This window comes from Cylas formicarius, unplaced genomic scaffold (assembly GCF_029955315.1).
Source record: "Cylas formicarius isolate icCylForm1 unplaced genomic scaffold, icCylForm1.1 PGA_scaffold_8__14_contigs__length_24414737, whole genome shotgun sequence".
Lineage (NCBI taxonomy): Eukaryota > Metazoa > Arthropoda > Insecta > Coleoptera > Brentidae > Cylas > Cylas formicarius.
The window spans coordinates 19,627,151-19,653,087 of NW_026844361.1; the positions used below are offsets into that span (position 1 = coordinate 19,627,151).

A 25,937-nucleotide genomic window follows, 5' to 3' on the forward strand; every position below is an offset into this window, starting at 1 on the left:
TTATAAGTCTTTGACCCATTTGAATTTGACGGATAAAATATAAAATAACAGTAAGTTTCATAAAATTGACGGCATACTCCGATTTCACCAACCCCCACAAATCAACCAATGGCAGCTTTCTAATGTGTTTTTAATATAGGAGATCAACCTGTCTAATGGGCAAATTCAACATGAAATCGAGCTACCTCAAGTAGGCACTGTTTTATAAAGAAATATAAAAATCAAAGAAAATTTTTCAACTCTTAAAATACAACAGTCCGCACAGCCCAGTTCGTGTCGCCATCTTAAACATCTTAAACACGGCCCTGACTTGTGGTCTGAAAAGACAACAGGCAGGTCTTAAACTCATTCCGTCAAAACCATAAGAACGGTATATCATTCGGACAGCTCTACCAATTTTCCATTTTAGAAGATTTTGCATAAATAGCAATAACAATAACGAAAACTTGTGTTGGACCACACGTTTATGACAGATAACTTTGTAAGCAAGTTGATTAAAAAACAAAATTCTGGTACATGGGGTGTTTAAATTCGACATCCACGGAAACTATTGCAGCGAATTGTTATGCGGAACAAAATAATATAAGGTGTTCGAAATATAGTTGGTACCGCACAAAAGCGATTGTCATGAAGTAAACTGCAATTTAAGTATCGCATCGGTACATATTTAAAGTAGTATTAGCATGAGAAAGTAGACGTCGAGCTTCGACGAGCCGCCATAGTTATTCAGCCAACATCAAAGTCACATTATTATCTATTTAATATACCCTTAGACGAAGCACACAAAAGCATTCGCATCTTAAGTATATTAATTTATTTCAATAAGAATCTCTGAGAAATTGTTTGCGTTTAATCTATACTTATTGAATAGATTTTTTTTAACGATGGTTCCACGTATAGGGAATTGAACAGAACCGTTTTTATTCTCTCCTGTATAACACGGTCTATTCGAGTAAAGTCTTTAGTCATAATTAAAATTTGTTAATGATAATAATTAAAATATTTGTTACTTTTTGTTTGTGTGTTACCGTTTAATATTATAGCAATACAATTAACTGCTGCAAGTTTAAATAATTATTCGTTGTTTTTGTTGTTTAAAGGAAATCTACGAATTACAGTGAAAACTCCCATAATCGGACACTCACGGTTCCTCTAGTTTTGTCCGCCCATTAGAGGTGCATGAAAAAGAAAACAAAATAAATCGTAAATACGTATAACGTTTATTTCTGAAAAAACTGTAGAAAAAAATGTAGGTGAATGAATTTTATTTATTTACCTAAGATACTAGTCTGACGCATATTATTTTTTTTTTTGCTTTAACAAACTTGACTGAAAATTATCTCCTAAATTTTTAAAGTGTTGAAATGCAATGTAAGTCCTCTTTAAAAAAACTTTTAGATCGGTAATTATTTTTAAGGCTTCATTATAGCTGTTAATAATAAGTGTGCTAGGTTCCCCATTATCATATTCTTGATCTCTGTCTTCTTCCCCTTCAGGTTTTCAATTGCATCTTCAGTGTTCAAACTAATCTCCTCAGTGGCTGTAATATTGTGGATTCCAACATAGTTTTCTCAAATCTTTCCATTTCAAGTTTCATAGATAGTGGGATATTATCTTTTGGGACCCATTCCATTGATCAATCATCAATCGTTATTTTTTTGAAAATTAACTTTGTTAAAACAATTCCAGGCTAATTTAATAACATAAAGTGGTTCTAAAATATTTTCAGACTTTGCTAAATCTGATGCGGACATGACAGTATGAGTCCACGATAATAGAATTTAACATTGAATATGATAGGAGATAATTTTTATGTTTTATAATTTTACCTCACGGGGGTGGGATGCTGCATTATCCAAGAATAATAACATTTTTCGCTATTGTAGGGTCCTTTTTTATCAAATTATAACAACCATTCATTCATGATGTCTCGTGTCATCCATGATTTCTTGTTAAATTTCCATATTGCCGGTAAATTTGTGATTGCTATAGCCTTCCCAATCACTAGCAAATCTTCTTTTTGTCCTGCAACACAAAATAAAATTGTAAGCCTCCCCTTGAAAAGCTTTTCACCACTACATTTTTCGGATTTCACAGCAAGTGTTTTGTTAGGTAAGACTCGAAAGAAAAGACCAGTCTCATGGGCACCGTAAACATCGTGCGGCTGATCCGAGGAGTAGTGCGAGCAACTTATCTTCAAACTGATTGGCGTCTTCTACAGATACACTTAAAACTTATTGCATGTCTCTTGCATCACTTTTCCAGCCATCCATTAGAAAACCAATGAAAACACACTTCGTCAATTTGAAGTCTCTCAGTTTTTACAGAATTTCTTTGTTGATCAATATTGCTTCCCGACTCCCACTGTACACGAATGCAGTGTCAGTGCTCAGTTCTCACAATTTCCGCCGCTTGGGTTTTCCCTATTTTAAATTTTTCCGCACTGATAAATTTTCCTTTTTCCGAAACGTTAACAATTTCAATTTTTTCTCGCAAAGTAAGAAGTTTTTTAGTAGGTGTCATTTTAAAAATTGTGCAATCCACCTACGCAATTTGCTTGCAAAATAAATCTGCAAGTCACGGCGTAATGAATAATACGATATGATGTGAAAAATGAAAAATGTAATTGAAATGAATGAAAAATGCTTTGTCTTGTTATTGGAGGTTCAAGTCCTTTTAAGAGAGGTATTTTTTTGTGATTCATTCATGTTAATGCGCATACGTCAATACAATAGTGATCTTAAATAATTCAGGTTCTTCAATACCAGTCCAATTTTGTGATCATTTGTTCCTTGCGGGGATGCGGTTTTTGACAATAATGTCCTCAATTTTCGTGAAACAAAAGATCCCGTTTTCAAAGCAATATAGGGTGAAACAAAATATATCCATTTCGGCTATCTTTTGAGTTTAAACACCCTGTATCGTAATGAGATGATAAAAATGGAGTTTTACACGTAAACACGCCGCGAAATTAGTGGCTGGTCTGATTTAATTCGTCCATTCAACGCGTAATATTTTCTATTTTGGTTGTTTTTGTCGCTTAACGCGAATTACGTAAACAACTTTCCAAAAACCGTATCAATCTGTTTTTACACGGACCGCATTTTATAAAACATGGCACAAAGTTCGGCACAATGGGATCAATCACAAACGATCGACACTATTTAAATTGGACTCGGGCTTTTTTTGATTTCGTAGGTATGCTGGGTATAGAGGAAAAATGATAACGATATTACGTATTTGTTTCATTAATTTCGATTAACACCAAGTTTCAGGCGATTTTCCAAATTTCACAGTAATTATTAGGCGGCAATTCGACATTGTAAAATATTTCTTTGGTATCTAAAAATTACTAAGCGTCCGACACGGGCGACAAAAGGTACGTAAATCATAATAATTGACATTCGGCGGGGCCCTTGATTTATTACTTTCGGGGTTGTCCAGGACCCGAGTAGTCATCTGTGTTTACATCCGAAAAGCGCATGACTGGATAAAATGGTACCTAAGGTTCCGGGGTCGTTCCATTGCTTTTGAGAAATTCAGTATTGCCGGGTTGCGTTTGTCTGGTGGTAACGGACCAAGTTAAAAGTTATCACGTTATTATCAGTAATGCGTTTTGCTGTTAAACGGTGTTCACATGTGAAACGGATTATTTGCACGATGGGTACGTTTACGTCAATAGACAATATACGTAATTTATTGCGGTAATAAAATTTCGAAACTGCCCAAAAAAGATTTACCTATTTTTTTAATTTTGACTTACAAATTCCGCGGAATAAAAATTCAAAGTAACTAGGAATTTTGTTTTGAAATTTTCAAAATTTCACTTATATTCACAGTACGTGGTAGTAAGCTAATAAAATACAAGGTACGTGTGAAGAACACTCCAACCAACCGGAAAGTTTTGTAACGCTCTGTATGATCATCGTCATCGATATTGGCTAACCTAGAATTTTGACGTTTCAAAGTCACGTTAGTGAATGTATTCATGTTATTTTGCAAAAATGTACCCCCCAAAATGAATGGTCGTAGATAAAGTATAGTTTCCAAAACGTTGATACAACACTTTATGTTACTCGTTTATCAGCTGAGCAAGTAGCTGCGCTCCGCTAGTACCCAAACAAAACTGATTCAAATGCCGTTCCTCAAACTTGTTACATAATATACTATTTCCCATTAACAAATTTAAAAAAGGTTGCACAGTTGTGTAATATATGTAAACATGTTGACTTTTTAAACACATCAGTTGGCGGCTAACCTTCCAAAAAAAAAATGCAGGATTATATTTCAAATTTGGTTATGTTGAAAAACTTAAGTGGGTAGGATCTTAAAAAAAATTATCGTGTCTGTATAATAAAATATGTTAACTTTAACAATTAATAACCTAAATTTGAAAAAATCTTTCTCATATCTGCGGAATTTTTAATACCAAAAATATGATAATAAACATAAAACAACCTATCTTAAACCCTTTTAGCATTTCCGACTCTTATACAAACATCTTGTAACAGGAATTTCAGAAGTATGGTGTGTCTCAAAGTATACCGTCTTGGTTTTTGTGGGATCCTCCTTCAAAAAGTAATTATGACTTTCATTCCTATTCTTGCTGAGTTAAACAAACACCCAATAATTTATAAATAGGTAGACAAGACAAACGAGTCAGGTAGATGTCGACCGCGTATCAGTGGCAGTGTTGAATAAATCGTTCTACTGTATGTTTCGAAAAAACTTCTTAAAAGTGATCACTAATTTGTCCATTATGTCCTTTCAAAATCACTTGTCATTGAATTCAAAACAAATTTTGAAAAATATGTGTGTCGATAAAGGATATAACCTAAGTTATATTTTGAGACATACCATACCTGCTACCATCCCCCCTCCACCGAATCTTTTTACACCATTTCAACGACGTGATGCGCCGCTGAAAAGTGAAAGAAGACGAAGAAGAAGAAGACCGGTATATACATAGATACCGGTTTTGCGTCAATTCCCGTTAATAGTATTCCGTACGCTTTGCTCTTTGTTCGTCGACTCTATCTTCGAATATTGTCCCCTCCCGCTCCCGAATGAAATGACTCCCATATGGGTCGCGAAAACACGCGGGTGACGCTTTGAAATATTTAGGTTTTCATGTCGTTATCTTTTTCGGCGGAAAAAAAATGGAATATTGAAAATTTATGTCTCACTTTAAACGGCCGTTATTCATACTGTCGGTCGTGGGAATGAATAATGGCCGCAGTTGCTTGCTTTCATTTTTTTTGTCCGCTGCCGCGTGCGTTCGGACGTACGCACAGGTGAGAACGGTTCGTGCTTTTTTTGTCTTTTTGTTTTTTTTTTCTTTTTTTGAGGCGGATTCCCGTGTTTTGCACGTTTTCACGACCAATTAGAGTTTGTGAAAATCCGAGAAATTACCCACCTTGCGCATAACAAAGGAAATTTAATGTAGAATAATTTGTTTCCTGATGCGTAAGTTATGATTAAGCATAGATGTTGTAATTTTATAAGTTCTTTGCAATAATATATCTATTGTCAATATAAGGTAAAGTTTTAACTATATGAATTATTAACAAGCTAATCTTATTAATAACTTAGCCTCATTTAGAAAATCAATAAATGCAGGAGACTCTTTTAAAATCAGTATATACGACTTAAGAAAGAGGGCAGCAGACATTTGATTTGTTGAAATAGAGCCATTCATGCAAGTCAGGTATTTTGAACACTATATATTATATTACATTCCGTACCTGTATATTACCTACCGGATCACAGCAGGTGAACTTTTAAATGTCGCTGTCAGTCAACAATTTAAAAATTATTTAGCACACACGAATTTAGACGATTCTTATTGCTCCGGTTAAAATAAGTTCAAATCGAAATATTCAATACACGGTCATATTCCTAACAACCAACTCGCAACGCCAATAGCAAGCACAGTCTGAGCTATAAGTAAAAATATATCGTACAAAAATTTTACAATAGACCAGACCAAATTTAAAAAAGATTTTAAAATACACCGGATTTTAATAAATGGTACATTTTAAAAAGTTTTGTTGGACAAAGTGAAAACAAAGCGTTCAAATTTAAATTCCGATTATTATCGACAAAAGAACAAGACATGGTTAACAGATTGATCTACTCGAGGGTCAAATTCCATCCAAAGTTGGTACACCGGATTTCACACAACCATATTATTTCACGAAGATTTCACCGAATCCAAAATTTCACACATTCTACAAAGATTTAGAAACGATTTTCCAGATTTCACCGATTTTGAATAATATTTTTTAATCTTTTTTTTTTTCAACATTTAATTTCCTTTTCGTTAACTTTAATTAAGTAATTTTCTTCGAAGAAACGGACATTCTAAAACTATTTAGTTAGGAATTCCGCTTATTCTTAATTTTGGGTCTATAAAAAAATTATGTTTAAAGTCAAATTGAAGTGATCAAATCTCGAAATTTTAAAAACATGGAAAGATTTCACAGACAATGCAACAGACTCTCGCGCGTGATTCAACCCTCGGATTTACTGTTTTGTAGCACTTAGCAATGTAGTTGGTTATTTTGCAGGTCAAAAAGTGTTAAGGCGGGGACACACTGTTCTGACCTGTATATATGTATAATATGTTGCGAGACGTTATGTCGCGATGACTCGTAAACATGGCGCGTAGTATGTAGTACATATACCGTTTGCGTCCATTCAACATGATATCAAGCTCATCAGATGAATTTCAAGAATAAATTGGAAGAATGTGCTGCGTCTTTGATTTGTTCTACAGTACATAAAAAGAGAAAAATTTAGATACACGAAATAAACGAAAATAGTCATTTGGGGAATATCGTACGCTAGTTAATCTACTTTTTATAACCCATATTATCCCAAGCATAAAAAAAATACTTTTTTGCTCTGAAAATTATTTATTTTGTTGCACATTACATGTGTCAAAAAAAAACTGGAAAAATACAAAAAAAATACTGGGAAAAAACATTAAACAATGTTTTGGAGCACATAAGATGTAACATAGAATTTATACATAAATATACAGAAGAAAGTTTAAATTCGACAGAAAACAACTAAAAGTAGATTGTTTTCCAATTAGAAACTGATATGATACAAAAAACGAATAATATTTTATGTTGCGGTAACACCCGGTTTTATTTTTGGTGATGAAGTATGTAAATGCACATTACACTTATTGCATACGTAAATTGTGTGGCTGTGGCAGATTCTACATCTCCTTCGGGCTTTATTATCACGAACAATTATGAGGTGACCTTGATTGTCATAGCGCACTTCACCTATGGCAGGTGCAAGATTTCTTTGAGTAATTGTTTTATCAGATTTTAAAAGTCGCAAAGCAATATACTATTTAAAATCAAATTAATCACTTCGTCATCAAAAAACATAGAAAAATATTTCAAGCGGAGTTTTTCCAGAAAGCCTAGTTTTTAGTTATTCACATGATCTAAATTCATCGGATATAGGTGTGAGAGTGTACTCAATCTGACCTTTCTTCCATTTGACAGTAGAAGCAAGCCTGTCGTTCGCAGAAAGCATAAGTCTTTTGAATTCCAGGGTTGATGAATTGCAGGACTGTTGAAGGACAGCTATATCATTCGGTGTATGTAACTCGAAAGTTCCAACTATATCAGTTGGTTCTCAAAACTCTTGTAGATTTATGTTATCGTTCATATCTTCTTCGTCAGTCAACGTATCCACGTCGGGTAGAATATAGACCGGATCAATATGTTCTGTAAATATTTTTTCACGTTATTTTTAGCATAAATTTACAAGGAATGGAATGCTACAATGCATAAGAATACGTAAATCCAAATAATATTTACGACTTTCATTATTATTGTCCTCATCCATCTCGATATCCTCCATAGCCGCCTCTAATTCCTTTTGAGTCAAGTACCTCGGAAATGCCATATTTTACGAACTGTAACGTTCACTGCACAAGGCACAAACTAATACTAAAGAACGCGCTAATTGTTGGATGTTTATTCAACATGCGCCGACTCGTCTAGACTTGCAATAAGAAAGTTTTGTTGCATAGATAAAAAATAAAGCATAATCAATATAGTATTTACAATCAATGTTTTCTGCGATGTAATCTACATGCTAAAGATTTAACAAAAATGACAATACAAATCCAAAATATTTTTTTTTTCTATTTTGAATTTACTTGAAAATGTTATACAAATTTATGTACCGCTTTTGATAACTTTTGAAGTCATATATAAGATCTTTCATTTACACGTAAATTAGCAATGTCTACGGTTTTATGTCCTTTAGTAGTAATAATAATAAAATTTCTAAATGGATGTGCAAAAATCTTTCCTGGATGTGACAAAAAAAAATCATAGAGTAGGTGGTGCATTAACGCACCACTTGGACAAAATGGGTTAAGGGTAAAAGTCGTTTTCATATGTGCTTACTGTACTGTCTAGGGAACAATTTGAAAGTTTATATTCAAAAGTAGAAGAAAGAATTAAAAAGATCGATACTAGCGATCTGTACAATAGAAAGGTTAGTGGTCTTTTTAAGGTATGTAATTTTTATTTCGAAATAAGTGTTTAGATACATATAAATAAAATAAAATTAACATATAGCCAATAACACCATTTTTTCATTTTTCTAAAATATTATATTTTTCCGCTGGTGTTAAAGTTTGGTGTGCTCTCTTTGGTGCCATGATGCTTTTTAACCTCTAGGAAGAACACATGATCCGGAATACATAAGAAATGCTGAGTGTAGAATACATAATGTAAATAAGTAATATTTAAATTTTGTCCGGATCACTGGAGAATCCGGATTAATGGAATTCGGATTGTTGAATTTGTTTCGTCTTCCATATGGCACAATGCAACACAAAGTCACATTATTACCGGGCCAAACAACAACTAATTGCGTTTGTTGTCGCCCGACGATGGAGATCTTGCCACTCCGCACACACAAGAGGGGCTTAATGGACGCCAGGATGTAGGACGCCATTATAGAGGCTCCTCGGTTATACGGTTAGCCTTCCGAAACCGAAGCTGACTTAATTTCCAACTAATTACGTTCACGTCGTAAACAAAAGGGCCTCGACGGTGGCGGCGAGGATAGGAGATCGAACCCGCCGATATGATTATGCTAATCCGGATCGGCAACGTTAACCTTTTTGCAATCGGCCAAGGTCGTGAAGGTTCGTTTTCAAAACCGCCGCACGTACGCGCGCACCGGGCGTACCCCAGACGCTCAGACGTTTAAATGGCATTTTTATACGGAGCCCGCCGCCATCTTGTGGCTGAAACGCACTTTGTCGGAATAAAATTAGCAGAAATTTTTCCTATATTTGATATGTAAGTTTATATTCACCGTATGCACTGTGCTCTATAATAAACGTAACACTCTATATCCGACAGGTTTTAAATTTCTTTAAACTCTTTTGACACATACTCTCCATTGTGACATCTTGGCTTCTCAATTTTCGTACTAAACTTTGCCTGTTTGATGTATTCTAAACATTTTTCGAAAACGTTTGACCTATATTTCATTAAATACAATGCTGAAAACAGAAAAATTATCGATTGCTTTTCTCTCATTTTCTATAGTCTTAAATGGCAGTCTGTTTTCCTTCTAAGTAGGTTTCACAGAGCCCTGGTGTAGGTTACTTGCTTGAGTTAAATTCGCTGGCTCTAGGTTTATTATGTTAAATGTTATAAAGTATAAATTTTCGGATCGTTATCCTATTAAAAATGCTGTTTCCGTTTTCTTTGCCTTAACTTCCTTATATTTAGAAATTACTTCTTATCCTAATCTAATTTTCTAGTTTTCTAATTGACAAAAGTTGTCTACTAGATCTTCAGTTATTACTTTTAGTCTCTCTTGGCTACATTTATCTCTTGATATAAACTTTTCATGTTAAATGTTTCTCAAATTCCTCTTTAATTAGGTGACGAGTGAGTCTAATCACAGTATGTATTGAAACTTTCCAAAGCTTCATTTTCGATATCCATCTCCATGTCTCCTGTATTTCTTTTTCTCTTTCTTCAGTTTGTTCTGACCTGGCGGGTTTTTTGTTCCGGAAATTTAAAGAATCTGAATCTGTTTTTAGGACAAAACTTCTCCTTGGTTCCTACATAAATGACAGCGAAACAGAAAACGTTCTGAGTTTTTGCTGGATTCAGCCGGTTTTCTATCGTGGTTTGTAGTTTTGTACCCAGAAAACGCTAGATCTGTCTCCCGATTTCTTTTTCTTGATTCTTCCATCTTGTTTTCTACAAAATCAAACTTTATCTTTTTTATTATCTTGACAAAACACACGTCCATAGCTGTTCTTACTGCATTGTAGCCATTAGGCATAGCTGGGAATAGTTGACACATCATCTCCCCTGCGTTTATACATCAACACCGGCTGTGTGCTGTGTGCTGACACCTTTCTTGACATAGGTAGTAACTAAACTCTTAATTAATTCTTTGGCTGCTACTTTCATCTTAACAATTTCCAACATATTTGTAGTCTTAATTTTTAACTTGAATTTGAATGAATACTTGCCTGCTGTGGCAGTACTAAAAAAGATGAATGCGGTAGAGTTTTTTCACGACACTAAGATATTTCAATGCAGTAGTTCTGCATTGCAATTTAAGCACAAATAACCGAAACTAGCTGGTCTTCCGGACTCAAAAAGTATGAAAATCTCATCTTGATTTAATAAAATTCTCACAACAATTTTCAATAAAATTAGAATTATTTTAAATATTTTTTTGGGTAAATCCACTAGTTAAAATATCATATGCCGCGATTTTTCAAGATATAATAGCACAAAGTGCGCATTTTTCTTATTGACTATTTTGTTTTATTTATTATTATTCTATATAAATTTTTCATTAACACAAGGTATCAAAAGTGATTGATTTTCAATTTTTGAGATATTTAAAAAATGTTTTGGCAATCCATATCAAATAACGAACATAATTTGTTCGTGGCGAAGATGCTTTTAGTAAAAGTAAAAAAAAAAGGTCCAAATTACAGAACAAACAACGACCATTTTGCTAAAGGCACAAAACAGCATTTAGCAATGTTACAGCAATGTGATGCGACCGAAAGCTTGAAGGTCTGTTATTCGTCGAAGTTATTAATTTGGCGACGATATACCATGTGGTTAGATCGGGCGATTTGGGTGGCCAATAAATTGCGACTTCTAACGATTTGCTATCCACATGCCAGCATAATGTGCACTTATTTTAAATCTGTTTATAAGCCTTGATGCAGCGCAGTTTTAAATGATTTTAAGTATAACATCAACTCGCGTCCCATACAGAGTTAAATAATCATAGCCCACTATGGTCATTTTATAATAGGTTAAATATCTCAAAAAGTACAAATCAGATTATGGCTTGTGATACATCATTCTAAAAGAAATTTTATAAAGAATAAAAATAAGTAAAACATAATAACATGCTCCGTAAATAAAAAACACTAAAAATAAGTGCCAAAAATTGGAATTTCTAGAAATAAAAAACTCCTGAAGACTTTTTCAAGATGTATACTTTCAAGAATCACTCCGTAGCTTGGAAACGAGCTGATAAGGTGAATTTTTTGAGCCCATGTTTCGATATATATGCTAGAAGTACACCAAACCATCAATCAAATGCCACCGAAATTGGCCCATCCTGTACATTATAATATGACAAAACAAAGAGTATTATTTGTTACTCACGTTGCCGCTTTTACAGGCGATCAAGTTGAATAAACTGTAAAGTCCGGTTTCTAACGTTCCCGCGTGGCAGTCTTATAACCCAGAGAACTTTTTTCTACCGGCCGATCCGATCCACGAAATAAAAATGCCCGGAGATTCTTTACCGCTTCGTGAATAATTGGTTAATCGTGAAAGGAGAGTCAAAAATTTGCGCTTCCCCGTTATATTCGGGGTTTTTCTCAACTTGACGAAACTAATACCGTCACTTTTTCAAAAATTGAAAAACATCGAAAAGTGACCCGCCAAGCCTTTTAATATTTACGGGCAGACGTGCAAAAGCAAAATTGGAAAAATATGGGAAACTTAAAAGAAAATTATGCTCATTTATAGGAAACATTTACATATTTAAATTCATTGGAAAACCTGAAAACGACAATTTTGACCTTTTACTATGAAAATGCAAAACTCAGTATGTCTTTTTCGGACATGTTTGTTGAGAACCCTTTAAAGTATTTCATAAACCGTTAGACACGTCATAAATAAAAAAAAAAACGTCGGCCCTATAGAGCAACGTAACAAAATTGTTAAATTATTTCCCAGCGAGAGATCACTCTATAAAGAGCCGAGAAGCATCATGAATATTATCAATATCTGTGGACGGATACGGTCGTAAAGACCGAAAAAGTTCGCCGTAGGCGGGCCATCGCTGGCTGCACCGTGAAATCGAGGGATCGTAAATACATTAACAAGCCCTTTCGACACGCACACTCGGTACCTACTCGAGGAAAATTCGGAGGACGATGCCTTAAAGATGAAATGAACCAGAGGCGTAACTGATATTTATTGCGAACATAATGTTAAAAAAGAGAAGGAATAATAAATGCATGGAAATTCACAGCCAACATCAACAAACATTTTCAAATCGTGAAACGGTAGGCGGTTTTTAAATGTGACCTTCATAGTACCCATCGAATTTATTCGCGTATGTTTTTGGTTTGACAAGTTTGTAACATATCAAAATAACAATTGTACTATTAAGGTACATTTAACACCGGTTTCATCTTTTTCAAGCCTCCTAATTGAGATATCTAATCTAGGCACGCTTTGTTCCTCGTATAACTGGTAAATTTTACGCCGTATTATATGTTGATCATTTTCATCTGCACTCGAGAAAATGTCGGCATCGCTTCTTTTTTTTCTCGCAGTTGATATTTATTCTAAAGACGCCTGCTTGCTGGCACCACGTTCAATGAGAGTCAAATAAACATTGTTTATAAACTTCCTTAGTCTCAATAGAAGACATTTGGGCGGGAGCATCTCCCGAGATACATTAGACTCGCACATATTTTGCATAATTCGCACACGATTCAACACACGCTGTATTACATACGAAATAAAATTGATAAAAAAAATAAAATTATTAATGACCACCCTTGGATAATCTCATTCAAAAGCAATTGGTCAATTTCTTATATCTATGAACAAACCATACAGAAGGATTCGTGGAAATAACAGTTTGGCTGGAGCGTCTGGTAGACAAGAGGCGACAATGCAGTTAAGTAGCGTGCAAGGCTAGGGAATGCGTTACTGGAGCTATGAGCACCACTCCCCTTACACCATTGGAGGTCGCATATAAATTACTGCAAAACCAATAATTGGTAGACATAGCGACCTCTACAGGTGTGCCAACCACAAAGGACTGGATAAATGGTGCACCAATAAGGGCAGCAATATACAATACACAGACCGATCTCAAACTTAACAAAGAGTAGGAGTTGAAATATTTGAACCCAGAAAGAAAATAAAAATTTCTATTCCAGCAAAATAACTTCAATTGGACCGTCATAAGGCGTCAAACGAGATGGCACGTGCGAGAAAAATGAATGCTGATGCGAAGGCGACAAAGAAAACGAAAGGCGTATGATTGGACCACATCTCTTTTGTGGGATAACCAAATCTATTGCAAAATCAGCAAGCAAAAATAGATGGAAAGAAACATGTCAGGCGAAAGAATTCGTCCGACGAATGGACGTGGAAGAAAACACTGAATGCAGCTCCTGAGAAGGAAAGTAGAAAGCAACCGCACACGTACCATATGCCAATGCGAAGGCTTATCGACAGTACGAGGGGTTCACCAGGAGGCCACTACCACAGGTGCCGGTGACGGACAAGCCAATTGCTAATTCTCCCAAATTTTGAATCTTGAATTGCCAAAATTGAGGTATTTTGATTGTTAATAAAAGTAATTTCGGAGGCTCCAACCTGTTCATACATTTGAAGTTTGATATTTACCTTACTGTCTTGTGACGTCACCGAACAGGGACGGCATTTTACAGCTTTAAAAAACTCCTTTTTAATTTGCTTCTTTTTTTTACGATGTCGTGAAAGAAAGTTAAAAAAACATTTTTGCTTGCTTTCTTTTCTAAAACAAATAAAGGAATTAAATAAATCACTTGGTTCATTTCGCGAAACGTATCCTATAACCGCCCAACCCGTGTTAAAATTGTTTTTTCCGCGCGAAAAAGATTCTGCGAAATGCTCGATCGATAATATCGCGACCTACATTTATAATACAACCCTCGCGGGGTCGGGCGGGTGCCGTGAGGCATGTTCTTCGTTTACGTCGGCTATCGCCCCGTCCTGCTCCCCTGTAGCCGGCAACTGGAATTGTTTATTACGGAAAATGAGAATCCATTCGGCTATTATGCAGGCCGTTATGAAAATCGCGTTGCATTGCACTACAAGACCAACGGATTATTTCTTAAAGGACATTCTTGTTTGTTTCGATATCTTGGTCTGACTCTTGACACAAATATTGTTGTATTCGGACACATTTAAATACCAAAGAAATGCCTCTTCCTCTAATAATAATATTCAATATACAATAAAACCACTTGACAAAATAAGCGTCTCTATTTAGAAATTTTGAAACAGAGCGTCAAGTAAATTTCCATAATAATCAATTTTGAGGTATTTTGACATTTCACAAATTTTCACGAATAATTTATTCTTAAACTGGATGCTTGAATTCTGGCATTTGACTTTGTGGCATTCATAAAAGCGTATCTGTATAACAGTCATCCTTTATACTTGTGACTAGCTGCGGCGTTCCCCAGGGTAGTCATTTAGAGCCATTGATTTCCTTGCTTTTTATTAATGATTATACGAGGGTCACTGGAAAAGTTTCCGACCTAACAATAATACAAAACATTTTTTCTCTCATCTATCTAACCCGTCCAAATAATTTTACGCTTTGGACTAGATCTTGTGAGTGGTCTAGAAGTTCAAGCCTTAATTCGTGGAGGCTGCCGTTGAGGTATGCGTCTTGGTGAAACATGATTTTTTTGCCATTGCCCCGCAGTTTCTGTCCTCAACTTGTCAAATAGCGATGCGTAGTATGCTCCTGTAATGGTTTTTCATTTTGAAGTTGGCTATCTCAAAAAACAGTCGCCATCACTTTCCTAGAAAAAACGGTATTTGCTTTTTTCCCAGTCGGTTTCCACTTCCCAATTCACTGTTTTAACTGCATTTTTGAAAACGTTCATTCGAACACGTTTTTGGTCTTACTCACACGGTACCGAACACGCGGCCAGCTCTCTTATGCCTAGATCTCGATTTCAAATGTGACGAACACGTTCTTCGGACATTTTCATAACCTCTGCTATATTTCTCACTTTAATTCGACGGTCGTTTAACACCATTTGATGAACTTTACCAATATTAACGTCGGCAGTTACAGTACAGCTCTTACGGCCACGTTTCAATTCAGTTGCCAAAAATTTCACTGTGGCAAATGACGGTGCAGACTCCATAGAGTACAATTCAACTTTAATTTGTATAGGCGTATTTCCTTTCAAAAACAAATATTTTATAACAACTCTATACTCATTTTTTTCCATTTACACAAAAACTCACATCTTCAGGATGAAGTCGGAAACTTTTCGAGTGACCCTCGTAGATAGTCAAATATTGCTCTTTGCTGACGATGTGAAATTGTTCTTCTTGCTGTGCTTCCAATAACCTACCCATGAACTTAAACTATAACTTTTAATTACGCTTCTAAAGTATTGGGTGTAACTTTTCAAAAAAACTTTCTCCTGCGTCGGTTTTCGTTGCGTTTTATAAAAACTCTGGGTTGCAACGTTTGACACAAAACTGCATTTTAGAACCACATTGGTCAAACCTATGGAGATGCACTAAAAATGCTGGTTTTCATAATGATAAATTGTAAAGATTTTGCAAGCGAATATTAGCATTGTTATACTTTATTTTCTGTTTGACAGCACCGTTTTGTTGACAGCTGACAGCCAGCGACCGTCGCGAGTCTTAACAGAGCAGCCATAGTGGTCAAAATTTTTGGTTTTAACATCCTGAGTAATTTTTTTAATAATGTAGTTTAATCCCATCGACCATTTAATATGAAATTCTACCGGAGCGTTTATAGGTAGCGTCATTTTTGGATTTTCTCGCAGCGCCCCCTGTCAGATCAAATATTTAACGTATATACGGCACGTTTTATAGGTATATTGGTAAAGTTAAACGAAAATGTCGCGTGGCAATACAAATTTCGATCTTTTATTTATCCCCGGTTAAATCATTGATGCAATCAATTTTCTGCATCCGAACGGCGGCCGTGTTGAATAATTTTCGAGGACGCGTGAATTATTTATACGGGGTAATCAAATAACGGCCGCCGTTGGGTGTATGACGTGTAGATCTGCAGTGGCTTACTATATCCGCGGTGATGTGGATCTACGTCAAGGCGGCCGTCCTAAATAAAATACGGAAAAGCTAAAATAGATAATGGGCTATTCTAATATTTACGACAGATGGGAATAAAGTCGATATTTTTAGACAACAACACGATCGAATTTGGTCAGCGTTTAAAAGTATCCGCCGTATTGATAGTTCTTCCTTTTTTCATCGCTTCAAGGTTTTCTTGAACCCGTCCGTTCTAATTTTCAAACTACAATTGATGTTTTTTTTTTAACTTCCCGTTCTCCCTCAAAAACTGTTTTCTATGCTGGTTTGTTTACCGGTATTCAGTTATGATAATTACGTCAAAAAGTACCGGGTAACAATCGCCTTAAAGAATTATATCGTCAATGTTTACCGTCGGTGTTTGCCATTCCCGAACTGACCGGGTGGTGACGTTCGAAGCTACACCCTAAACACACCAGGCCGGTGGAACGGCATCTACCCTAAAAGGTAATAAATTCCTTTTTCGCAAAATAATCGGATAAAGGCCCGGTTTTACGACACCCCAATAACGAATAATAATGGAAAGTAGCTTATTCCGTCGCTTTTATACTTAGGGCCGTTCGACATCTGTATTACGGTCGTATCTTGTAGATTTTATAATTTGATGACGTCGCGGCAGGCCAGAACTCGGCTGTTTCTTTTGATGCGTTTTTTTGGGTTCCCTTGCCACTTGGATTTAAGAAGTGAAAATATTTCAGTATACTTTTTCTCCCTCTTCTCAGTTAATAGCTATTTTTAATACTTGATATTAAAAAAACTAGCGCCCTCCAAAAATTTCGGGTTCTAAGCTAATGATGTGAATTCTTTTTTTCTTGCTGTGCTTCCAATAACCTACCCATGAACTTAAACTATAACTTTTAATTACCACCTGGATATCAGTATACTTTTTCTCCCTCTTCTCACTAAATTGCTATTTTTAATATTTGATGTTAGAAAACATTGAAATAAAACTTTAGAAAACCCAATATTTGAAAGGTTTGTGTATCCTGTAGGCTGTGGCGTAATAATAACAACGACAAGCAAACCATCTTCAGAGTTTAACGGACACTGGTTTGTATTGGACTGTGATTTTATACTGGTTAAGGGGGACAGAGCTAAAGGAAAAATCTCGGATATCTGCTTCCCATATTGGTAAAAGGTAAAGATTGCAAAACAAGCAAAAACAAAAACCTAATACCTTAACAGCGTAAATGGGGAAATAGTTGGGAGGGTACAAACATACAATTATTTGGGGTGTTGGGTAAATGAAAACTCGACTCAAGAAATTAAAAACAGAATGGAGCAAACATCTTATAAGAACATGCAATCCATCAAAGCCTTAAGAATCCGCTTATTATGTTGCTGTCTTTAGCATATTATTCAACGGTATGGAAGCATGGACCCTTACTGAAACAATGTGTAAGAGGATTGAGGCTTTCGAAATGTGGGCTTACCGGACAATCTTGAAGATATCATGATATACTTAATACGATTAAAAGAAGAAAGCCAAAAATATAAATTGCTCCATACAATCATGCAAAGAAAAATAGAGGGTAACCGTGGTCCTGGTCGCAGGTATGGTCTGTTCATAGATATAAGAAAGTGACCAATTGCTTTTGAATGGGATTATCCAAGAGTGGTCATTAACATACAATAATAGAAATAATTTTATACCTACCTGTGTTTAATATTATTTGGTTTGGTATACTACTTAGTTTAAGTTTATTAGTAATCATTAATTTCGTGTGTAATACAGCGTGTGTGTGCGAATTATGCAAAATATGTGCGAGCCTGGTGTATCTCAGGAGATGCTCCCGCCCAAATGAAGAAAACACTATTCTATTGAGACTAAGGAAGTTATAAACAATGTTTATTTGACTCTCATTGAACGTGGTGCCAGCAAGCAAGCATCTTTAGAAGAAACGGCCGCATTGATGAAAATTCCAACATCAACTGTATGGAAAATGGAATAATCCCATTAGCGAGGAAAAAAAGAAGCGATGCTGACATTTTCTCGAGTGTAGATGAAAATGATCAAGATATAAATAATACGGCGTAAAATTTACCAATTATATGAGGAACAAAGCGTGCCTAGATTAGATATCTTAATTAGGAGGCTTGAAGAAGTTGAAACCGGTGTTAAATGTGGCAGAACTACCTTATGGAAGTGTATTCAACCCCTGGGTTGTAGATTTAAAAAAAAATACAAAAAGCAAGTTTTAATGGAATCTTTTAGAATTTGGAAATGGCGACTGAAATATCTAGAAAAAGTTAGGATTTACAAAGAACAACAAAGGCCAATTATTTACTTGGATGAAACCTGGTTCGACACTTATGACTTATGAAAAGAGGTAAAAGAATAACTATTTTGCATGCTGGCTCTAAAGATGGTTGGATTCCAAATGGACTTTCTCTGTCTGCGAAAAATATTAAAGATTCTTCTCTGGATTACCATGAAGACACCACCGCTGATTTATTTGAAAGTTGGTTTAAAAACAAACTTCCTCATGTGACACAAAAGCAACAATCCAAAACTATATGTATAATAACGATATTTATGTTCACAAAGATTATACCAAAAAGCAATTAATTGAGGTTCTACAAAGCTTGAACCTATAAAAGGAATACGTCTGTGATAATTATGCCAAAAATCTAGGACTTACGGTTTTAAGGCTTTTTTTTAAGGCACCTTACCACTATACATTTAATCCCATTGAACATGTTTGGCACCAACTGAAATCTGCCATTCGTCGTAACAATGTTTTTCCCCGCGTTTACTCCAATGTCCTCAAACTTATAGAAACCGAAGTTTTTAACATCCCTCCACAAATTTGGGCAAATTCTGTTAAACGTATAGAAAAAGCAGAACAATCGTATATCCATATTGCAAGTAATATAGAACAAATAATAATTAGAACAGGCGAGGATAGCGATAGTGATACTGATATATTATGTGAATAATTTTAAGTAATTTAAGTAGGTAATAAAAATAATTTGTAATTTTATTTTGTGTGTCGTATTTAATGAAATAACGGAGTTAGGTGAGTGAAGTAGTTATCTATAATCGCAACTATAATTGTTATAATTGTGGAAATGTCGAAAACAGCTTCGCTTCACTTCGTCGTTTCTATTCTATTTAGCTATTAGTCTCGAGGTTAACAAAAGTTTTCGTTTCAGAAACGAGCCGGACGACCACCGTACGCCGCCACGTCCGCAAGATGAAATCAAAATGATCTCGGCAAACGTCGACTATAGTCCGAAGCTGGGCGCGATGGCGACGACCGGGCCGGCGGACCCCGAGGACGGTCGCCGCCCTCGACACGCGAAACGTCGACGGACGCGACGGCGCCTCCCGCGGGACGACAACATTACCGAACTGAACTGTGTCTGTGATCGAATCGAACAAGACTGCGACTCTATTAGTTTTACGATACTGTTATCGATAAGTAAATTATTCGTGTGCCTAATATTATACGTCAATCGACGGTCGATGATGAGACGACCGTGCCCGGCCATTTTGTTCTCCGCCCTAATCTTAACCACGCTTGGACGCGGCGCGAACTGTTACGCCGAGTTCGACAAAACCGAACGTTTTTTCGACAAGATTAACCTCGAGCAAAGTATCGCGGCGGTGTTCAACAAGGTAGCGTACGGCAGCACCACCAAACGCAGCATACCGGACAACGCGTACCCGGTAACGACGCTGGCGACACCCCTGCTCACTACGTACCGCTACGCGGACGGTAACGGCGAGGAGTGGCGTCGCGTCGACGTCAAAGACGTTAACAAGGACACGTCCCGGGTGAACCTCGAGTTCGAGCAGCCGGACGTCGCGGACGCGGACAACAATCGTCGCGACCTGGACGCTTACGGCGTCGACCTGGAGAAAGACCACGGCCTGCCGACCTCGGCCCCGGCCGCGGATATCTTGAAAAATAACCACAACAAACATTACGGCAACCCGAACCGTTACAACAATGACCGGTTACGACCGGACGCCGAACACGTCACCGAGAACGTCTACAAGACGACCACCACTTATAACCTGCTACGTAACGTCAGACCTACGAAGGCGATGTACGGGGGCGGCAAAGCGTCGCCGTCGTACGTGCCTCCGAGTCGTGTGTTTTTCACGCCCGCGTTACCGAAGGCCCTCCAGAACCCGTTCGCGGATAAACCGACGTTGCGCGGTACCAATTCGGACAGGTTCGTGAACCGCAGACCGATACCGCCCCCGTCGTTGATGCCCGCCAAAGATCGTATTCCGTTTAGGCCCGATTTGCCGAAAGTGAATGCGGAAAAAGTACCGGAACGGTTGCCGCCGCCTCAGCCGCAACCGCCCCAACAACCGAATCACCAAGATGCGAAGAACGAAAAGAAAAAGAGCCTAAACACGCCGTCGCAGAACGTCAGGGTGGGAGATTTCTACGGCGGCGCCAGGAACGTCAACGAAAGTAACTTCGAATACGAAAAGTCGTACGTGCCGTCGATAACGCGCATACTGAGCGGTTCCAACGGACGTCACGAGGACATATCGGATATTTTACTGCGCACCGTTACCGCTACGCCTAACGCCGACCGGTTCGAGCCGAAGGTGACAAAGACTAGGGCGCCGGCGGCGGAACCGAGTCTGAAACGTCAAGAGCCGGAACCGCCGCCGGCGCCACCTCGCGAGTCGACGCCGAAACAAGAGGAAATACCGCCGGAGCGGTCGGAAAGTGTTACGGTAAAGAAAGACGCGCAACCGCCCGCGCAGGTCCACGTGGAAGACGTGACCACTCAAATGAGCGACAGTGTGAACTTGCCCAACGTTAAAGAGAAAGAAACGAACGTTACGGCGGCAGTGGTGGGCTCGGATCAGATCTGGACGGTGTGCTGGAACGTTCACGTATACCTCGCGGTGGTCGGTTACATCCTCCTGGCCGCTTTCTCGATTTACAAGTTGATCCGTTACGAAAATGATCCGCACATGTTCTCCAAGAGCTACTTCCTCACCATCCACTTAATGCTGACAGTGATATGCGTTCTGCGCATCTTTTACCTCATCTACGACGCGTATAATGTACGCAAATCGTTCAATCCGTTCCTCTACGACTTTCTCCATAGTTTCCCTCTGAGCTTGCTCGCTACTACGTTCGCCGTCCTCATCTTGTTCCTCCTCAAACGCACCCTTACACATTTGGAGGTCAAGACGCGTCCCGTGGTGTTGGTAGTCTTCGCCCTGCTTCACATCGTGCTCTGTTTCGTGCTGAGCGTCGTCGAAACGCTTGGTCACCTCAAAAACGCGAACCTCACTATCTGTAGACCGGTGTTCGTGCTTCTCGCTTGGGCGTTGGGTATCAGTTACATCTACCTCTATCGAATCATTAAGAACGTGCTAGCGAAGAAGAGTCAAAACCTATCGGAAATGTGTACCCAAAACATCTCGTACGCGAGTCACATCACCATAGCGGTGGCGCTGTTGTTTAACCTGCTGGGGCTCGTGCAGCTTTACGCGTTGTTTTTCATCAAAGGCGACCGTTTCAGTAGCGAGTACCCCCACCACTGGATACTGTGGAGTTTCGAGCTTTCAGTGCGCCTCATCGAGATATCGATCATCACCCTACTCGCGATAGTCGTCAGCCTAAGGATGTCGCAACGGGAGAAACAGTCTGCCGGCGGGTTCCCATTGTTCCCCTGCACCACCAGCGATTCGAGTACGGACAACATTTACCCCAACAATTGTAACACGAACCCCAACGCATTGAATTACAGCCGTCAAGAAATGGTTCTGGACAATATACCGGCGGAGACGGTGGATAGACCGAACTTGTTAAAGAACGCGTTCCAAAACGACTCGTTCGACAAGAAGAGCACTCTCGAAAGGTACCAGAGCGACGGCGAGAGGAACAGCAACTTTGACAGGTTCGAGAGGCCCAAATGGGGTTCGGACAGGTTCGATTCGCGCCAAAATATCGATCAGGGCAGCTTGAGCAATTTCGGACAACCGAGTTCCGGCAACTTCGACCGCAATTCGGTTCACAATTCGATGAGGAACGAGAGGTCGTCGGCCAGGAAGGCGACGATGTTCGACCCGTCCAAGTTTTATACGAACAACGAGGATTATCAGCATGACGCGGTCTCGAACTCTGAAAGGAATATATACAGCGAACCGATAGATAACCCGAACCAGCACCAGTACGAAAGGACGCGACACGAATTCGAACGTTCGGACTTTGACAGACGTTCGCGCAATTCGACGAACACTTCGGGACGTAGATCGACGGGACGGGCGAGAAAAAACCACCCCAGGCCGCACTTGGGAGTGCAAACGTTGCCGAATCACGAGAGGCAACAGACGATGCTGGTGGACGATCAGGGTTTCGTACGATTCAAGGCGATGAGAGACCAGAACCATTATAGCGACGCGTAATGTTTAATCCCGACAGGGCGAAAGTGCACAAGAGGCGAGATTTTCTTGTAGGGCGCGGGGCGTCGCGGCGCGATTTGAGACGAGAGCATTTCGTTATTCGACGTTTCTGGTCCTTCGAGCCGGAGCGATTTAGTTGCCTTGAGTTTTGAAATTATTAAGAAAAAAAAAAGAAAATCGGCGTTTTGTGTACTTTTCCTTGTTGCGCGTAGGGAAATGTTTGTTCGTGGCCTAAGTGGGAACGGGGGCCGTCGGAATTAGAATCGTCCCGATTTGAGGGTGAGGGGGCGTTTCGCCACCCGCCGCCGTTGTAAGTGATATATTACAAAAAAATACTCCGCAGTTTTGAATGTTTAAAAAGCAACGTAAGGTTTCTTACGCACTAATAATTGTTTAGACTCTAGTATTTAATATATGGGAAGACAAATATTTCAATTTACTGTAGAGAGCTGTGTATAAAATACGAGAGAATGCAAAAAAAAGTGTATATAATAATGTTAAGTATATTAATTTTAATTTTTTATATAATTTTATACGTTACTTGTAAAGTACAGGGTGGCTCGCGTTTCGCAAGTAGGGGCAGCTAGCGAACTTTACGTAGGTTGAAGGAAACCCGACAACACTGCGCTGTTAATCACTTGCCCTGTATAACGTGATTTTTTTTTTGGATTCGTGTTTAGTTTTTAAAAAATCGACTGAGATATTTTTCCGAAACTCCTAATTATTTTATATTGCGAACAAAAATATTCGCTTAACCGTCCGTGTTGGGGAATTTTTAATATTGCCGCGTTAAACACAAACGTGGCACGAGTTATTTAACGGTGCTTTTCTGGGACGGAGGAATCTATTCCATGTATTAAGAATTACGTCAAAATTAACTTTCAAATATCAATAAAAAATAAATTACGAGAAACTATGGGCAAATATAATAAAAAAAAGCTTAATCGATATTTCATTCGAGAGTTTTTAGTGACATTTGTATATAAAAATATAAAGTCAATTACAGGACAGCATAAGGATTATACAGGGCTAATTCTTAATTACAATGGTCAAAGATCCAAAAAAGGACGAGTAGTGGTGAAGATTTTCAAATATATACTAGGTGTCTCAAATAATAGTTTTTAATAAAAAACAAACCTTAATAAAAATCTGCAATCTTGAAGAAATAAACGTTTTAAGTCGACCTGAAATCTTTAACATTTTTATCATTTCAAGCACTTTTAAATGGTTCATCCTCGATAGCTGAACATTGATTAATAAAACGTATAATTCGGAAATCTTGCCAACATACAACTGGATCAACCTTCATGAAAAAACTGAAAACACCAAACAAAGATGTATGTTTCAAAAATCGGTACACAATAATCAGTTTTTTTTATACCTCTGTGCGAAGGGTAAATTTTTTAAAAAGAAAAAAAATTCTCTTTTGAACTGTATTTGTGCGGACTATTTCCGAGGTTCGTGCTGAAGAATTTAATTATGTCTCGACTTGAAGATAAGAGAGCTTGGCCCGGTTTCGCGGTAGGGAAACTCCCGGCCCCGCCCTCTCGGCGTCCTCAAAACGAGTGATTGTTACGAAATTGTTCCTTTGGTTCCGTTGTTTTCCGCTTGCCGAGCGCTACTTGTCCGTTTGACAAAAGCGAGAAATCGCGTCGAGTGGTGTGGGTCACCTCCTCCCTCCTCCAACTCGCCCCATCTTCCTCGACGTCCCGACGAAAATCCTAATTTATATTTATTACGTTGCCTTTTTCGAGTGGCTTTTTTTTTCGCCCAACCTACACGCCTGCATTTTGTAAATTGTTTGTATATATGTATTTAACGATATCTGCCAATATAATCGACTTGCCATTTTTGTTTGAGTTGTACACTCGTTTTTTATTTTATTTGGTACAGGGTGTTTTCAAAGTGCGTCCGAACTTTATATGTGTCAGCTGCCGGTTTCCTTCGGCTAGGTGTGATCAACAAAGCAATTGGAAAATTGAAAAAAGAGTTTTAAAGTTATTGGCGACCATGTTACATCGAAAACTTCTTGGGAATTTTTGGATGCCCGCTTATATTTTAGTTAGAAAAACAAATGAAAACCATTACTAAGGATGCAGTCAGATCAACAGGGTTGCCGCGTTTACAATTTCCTGAAAATGAAGGCAGCTAAATATTTGTATCGCGTGTTTTTTACATTTTTTATTTTGTAACAGTCATTTTAAACCAATTCGTCGAACACCGACCGAACGGACAAAAGATATATTAAGCCAGTTTAGAAACACCCTGTATTATTGTTTTACAGTATTATACCACCTAGATTGACTCTGCAGTATTTGTCATATCGCCAAGTACGTTTGAATTGTCGCAAATTTTGCTCGTTCAGCGATGTTGAAACGACATTTACAACACAAAAATAACAAATCAGCTTCATTGTTGTCCGCTAAACGTGTGTTTTCCTAAATATTTTTTTATCGATACATTCCTCGATTGCAATCCTATACAGCGCGTTCGTTACCGTTGGGCCATCTTTGTTTTTGTGAGGCACACGTCCAACAGCTAGTCAGCCAGCCCGTCCGGCCGACGAACGCACTGTATATCATATTATATCTTTACGGCATAGCGTTGTTCCTATAAACGTACTTATAGCTTACTATAACGATTTTGATTTGCCAGTATTTTTTTACGTTTTCGAATACGAACCACACACCCCCTCTTCTCTTCGTTCGGTGTCTACGCAAGTGAAACAAAATAAAAATAATGTTTAAAAAAAAGGTTATTATTAAAAATAATGTGTAGGTATGACGATTTTTAAAAAAACGTTTTAAAAATTGTGTACATATGAGACGGTTTGTATCTTTTTAAAAGTCGCATATTTATATAAAAATGAACTACTTTCGTTGTATATTATAATTGTAAAATATAAACAAATGATATGTATTTGTGCGTTTTATTTACTGTTGCCTAGAGCGATTTGTTGAGGATTGACGGTTTGCGATTATCTAATGGTTGTCAAATTAAATATTTTGTTAAACTGCTTTATACCAAAGATTTAAAAAGTGGGATATGTCATACGAAGGAATAAAACGATTTCGAACAAACCTATACGAAATCATTGTCTG

At 37.7% G+C, this 25,937-nt stretch overlaps 1 protein-coding gene across 5 annotated transcripts in view; it reads left to right on the forward strand.

The window, feature by feature from the left end:
- LOC132706028 (uncharacterized) overlaps positions 1–25,701 on the forward strand; it is a 228,274-nt gene extending 202,573 nt beyond the window's left edge. For all 5 annotated transcript variants that reach the window (XM_060677077.1, XM_060677076.1, XM_060677080.1 and 2 more), the window contains one exon: positions 19,605–25,701. In XM_060677077.1, the coding sequence (XP_060533060.1) occupies positions 19,657–22,839 (3,183 nt within the window). In that variant the 5' untranslated portion in view covers positions 19,605–19,656 and the 3' untranslated portion in view covers positions 22,840–25,701. The remainder of the gene's footprint in view (positions 1–19,604) is intronic.
- Positions 25,702–25,937: the final 236 nt, after the last annotated feature.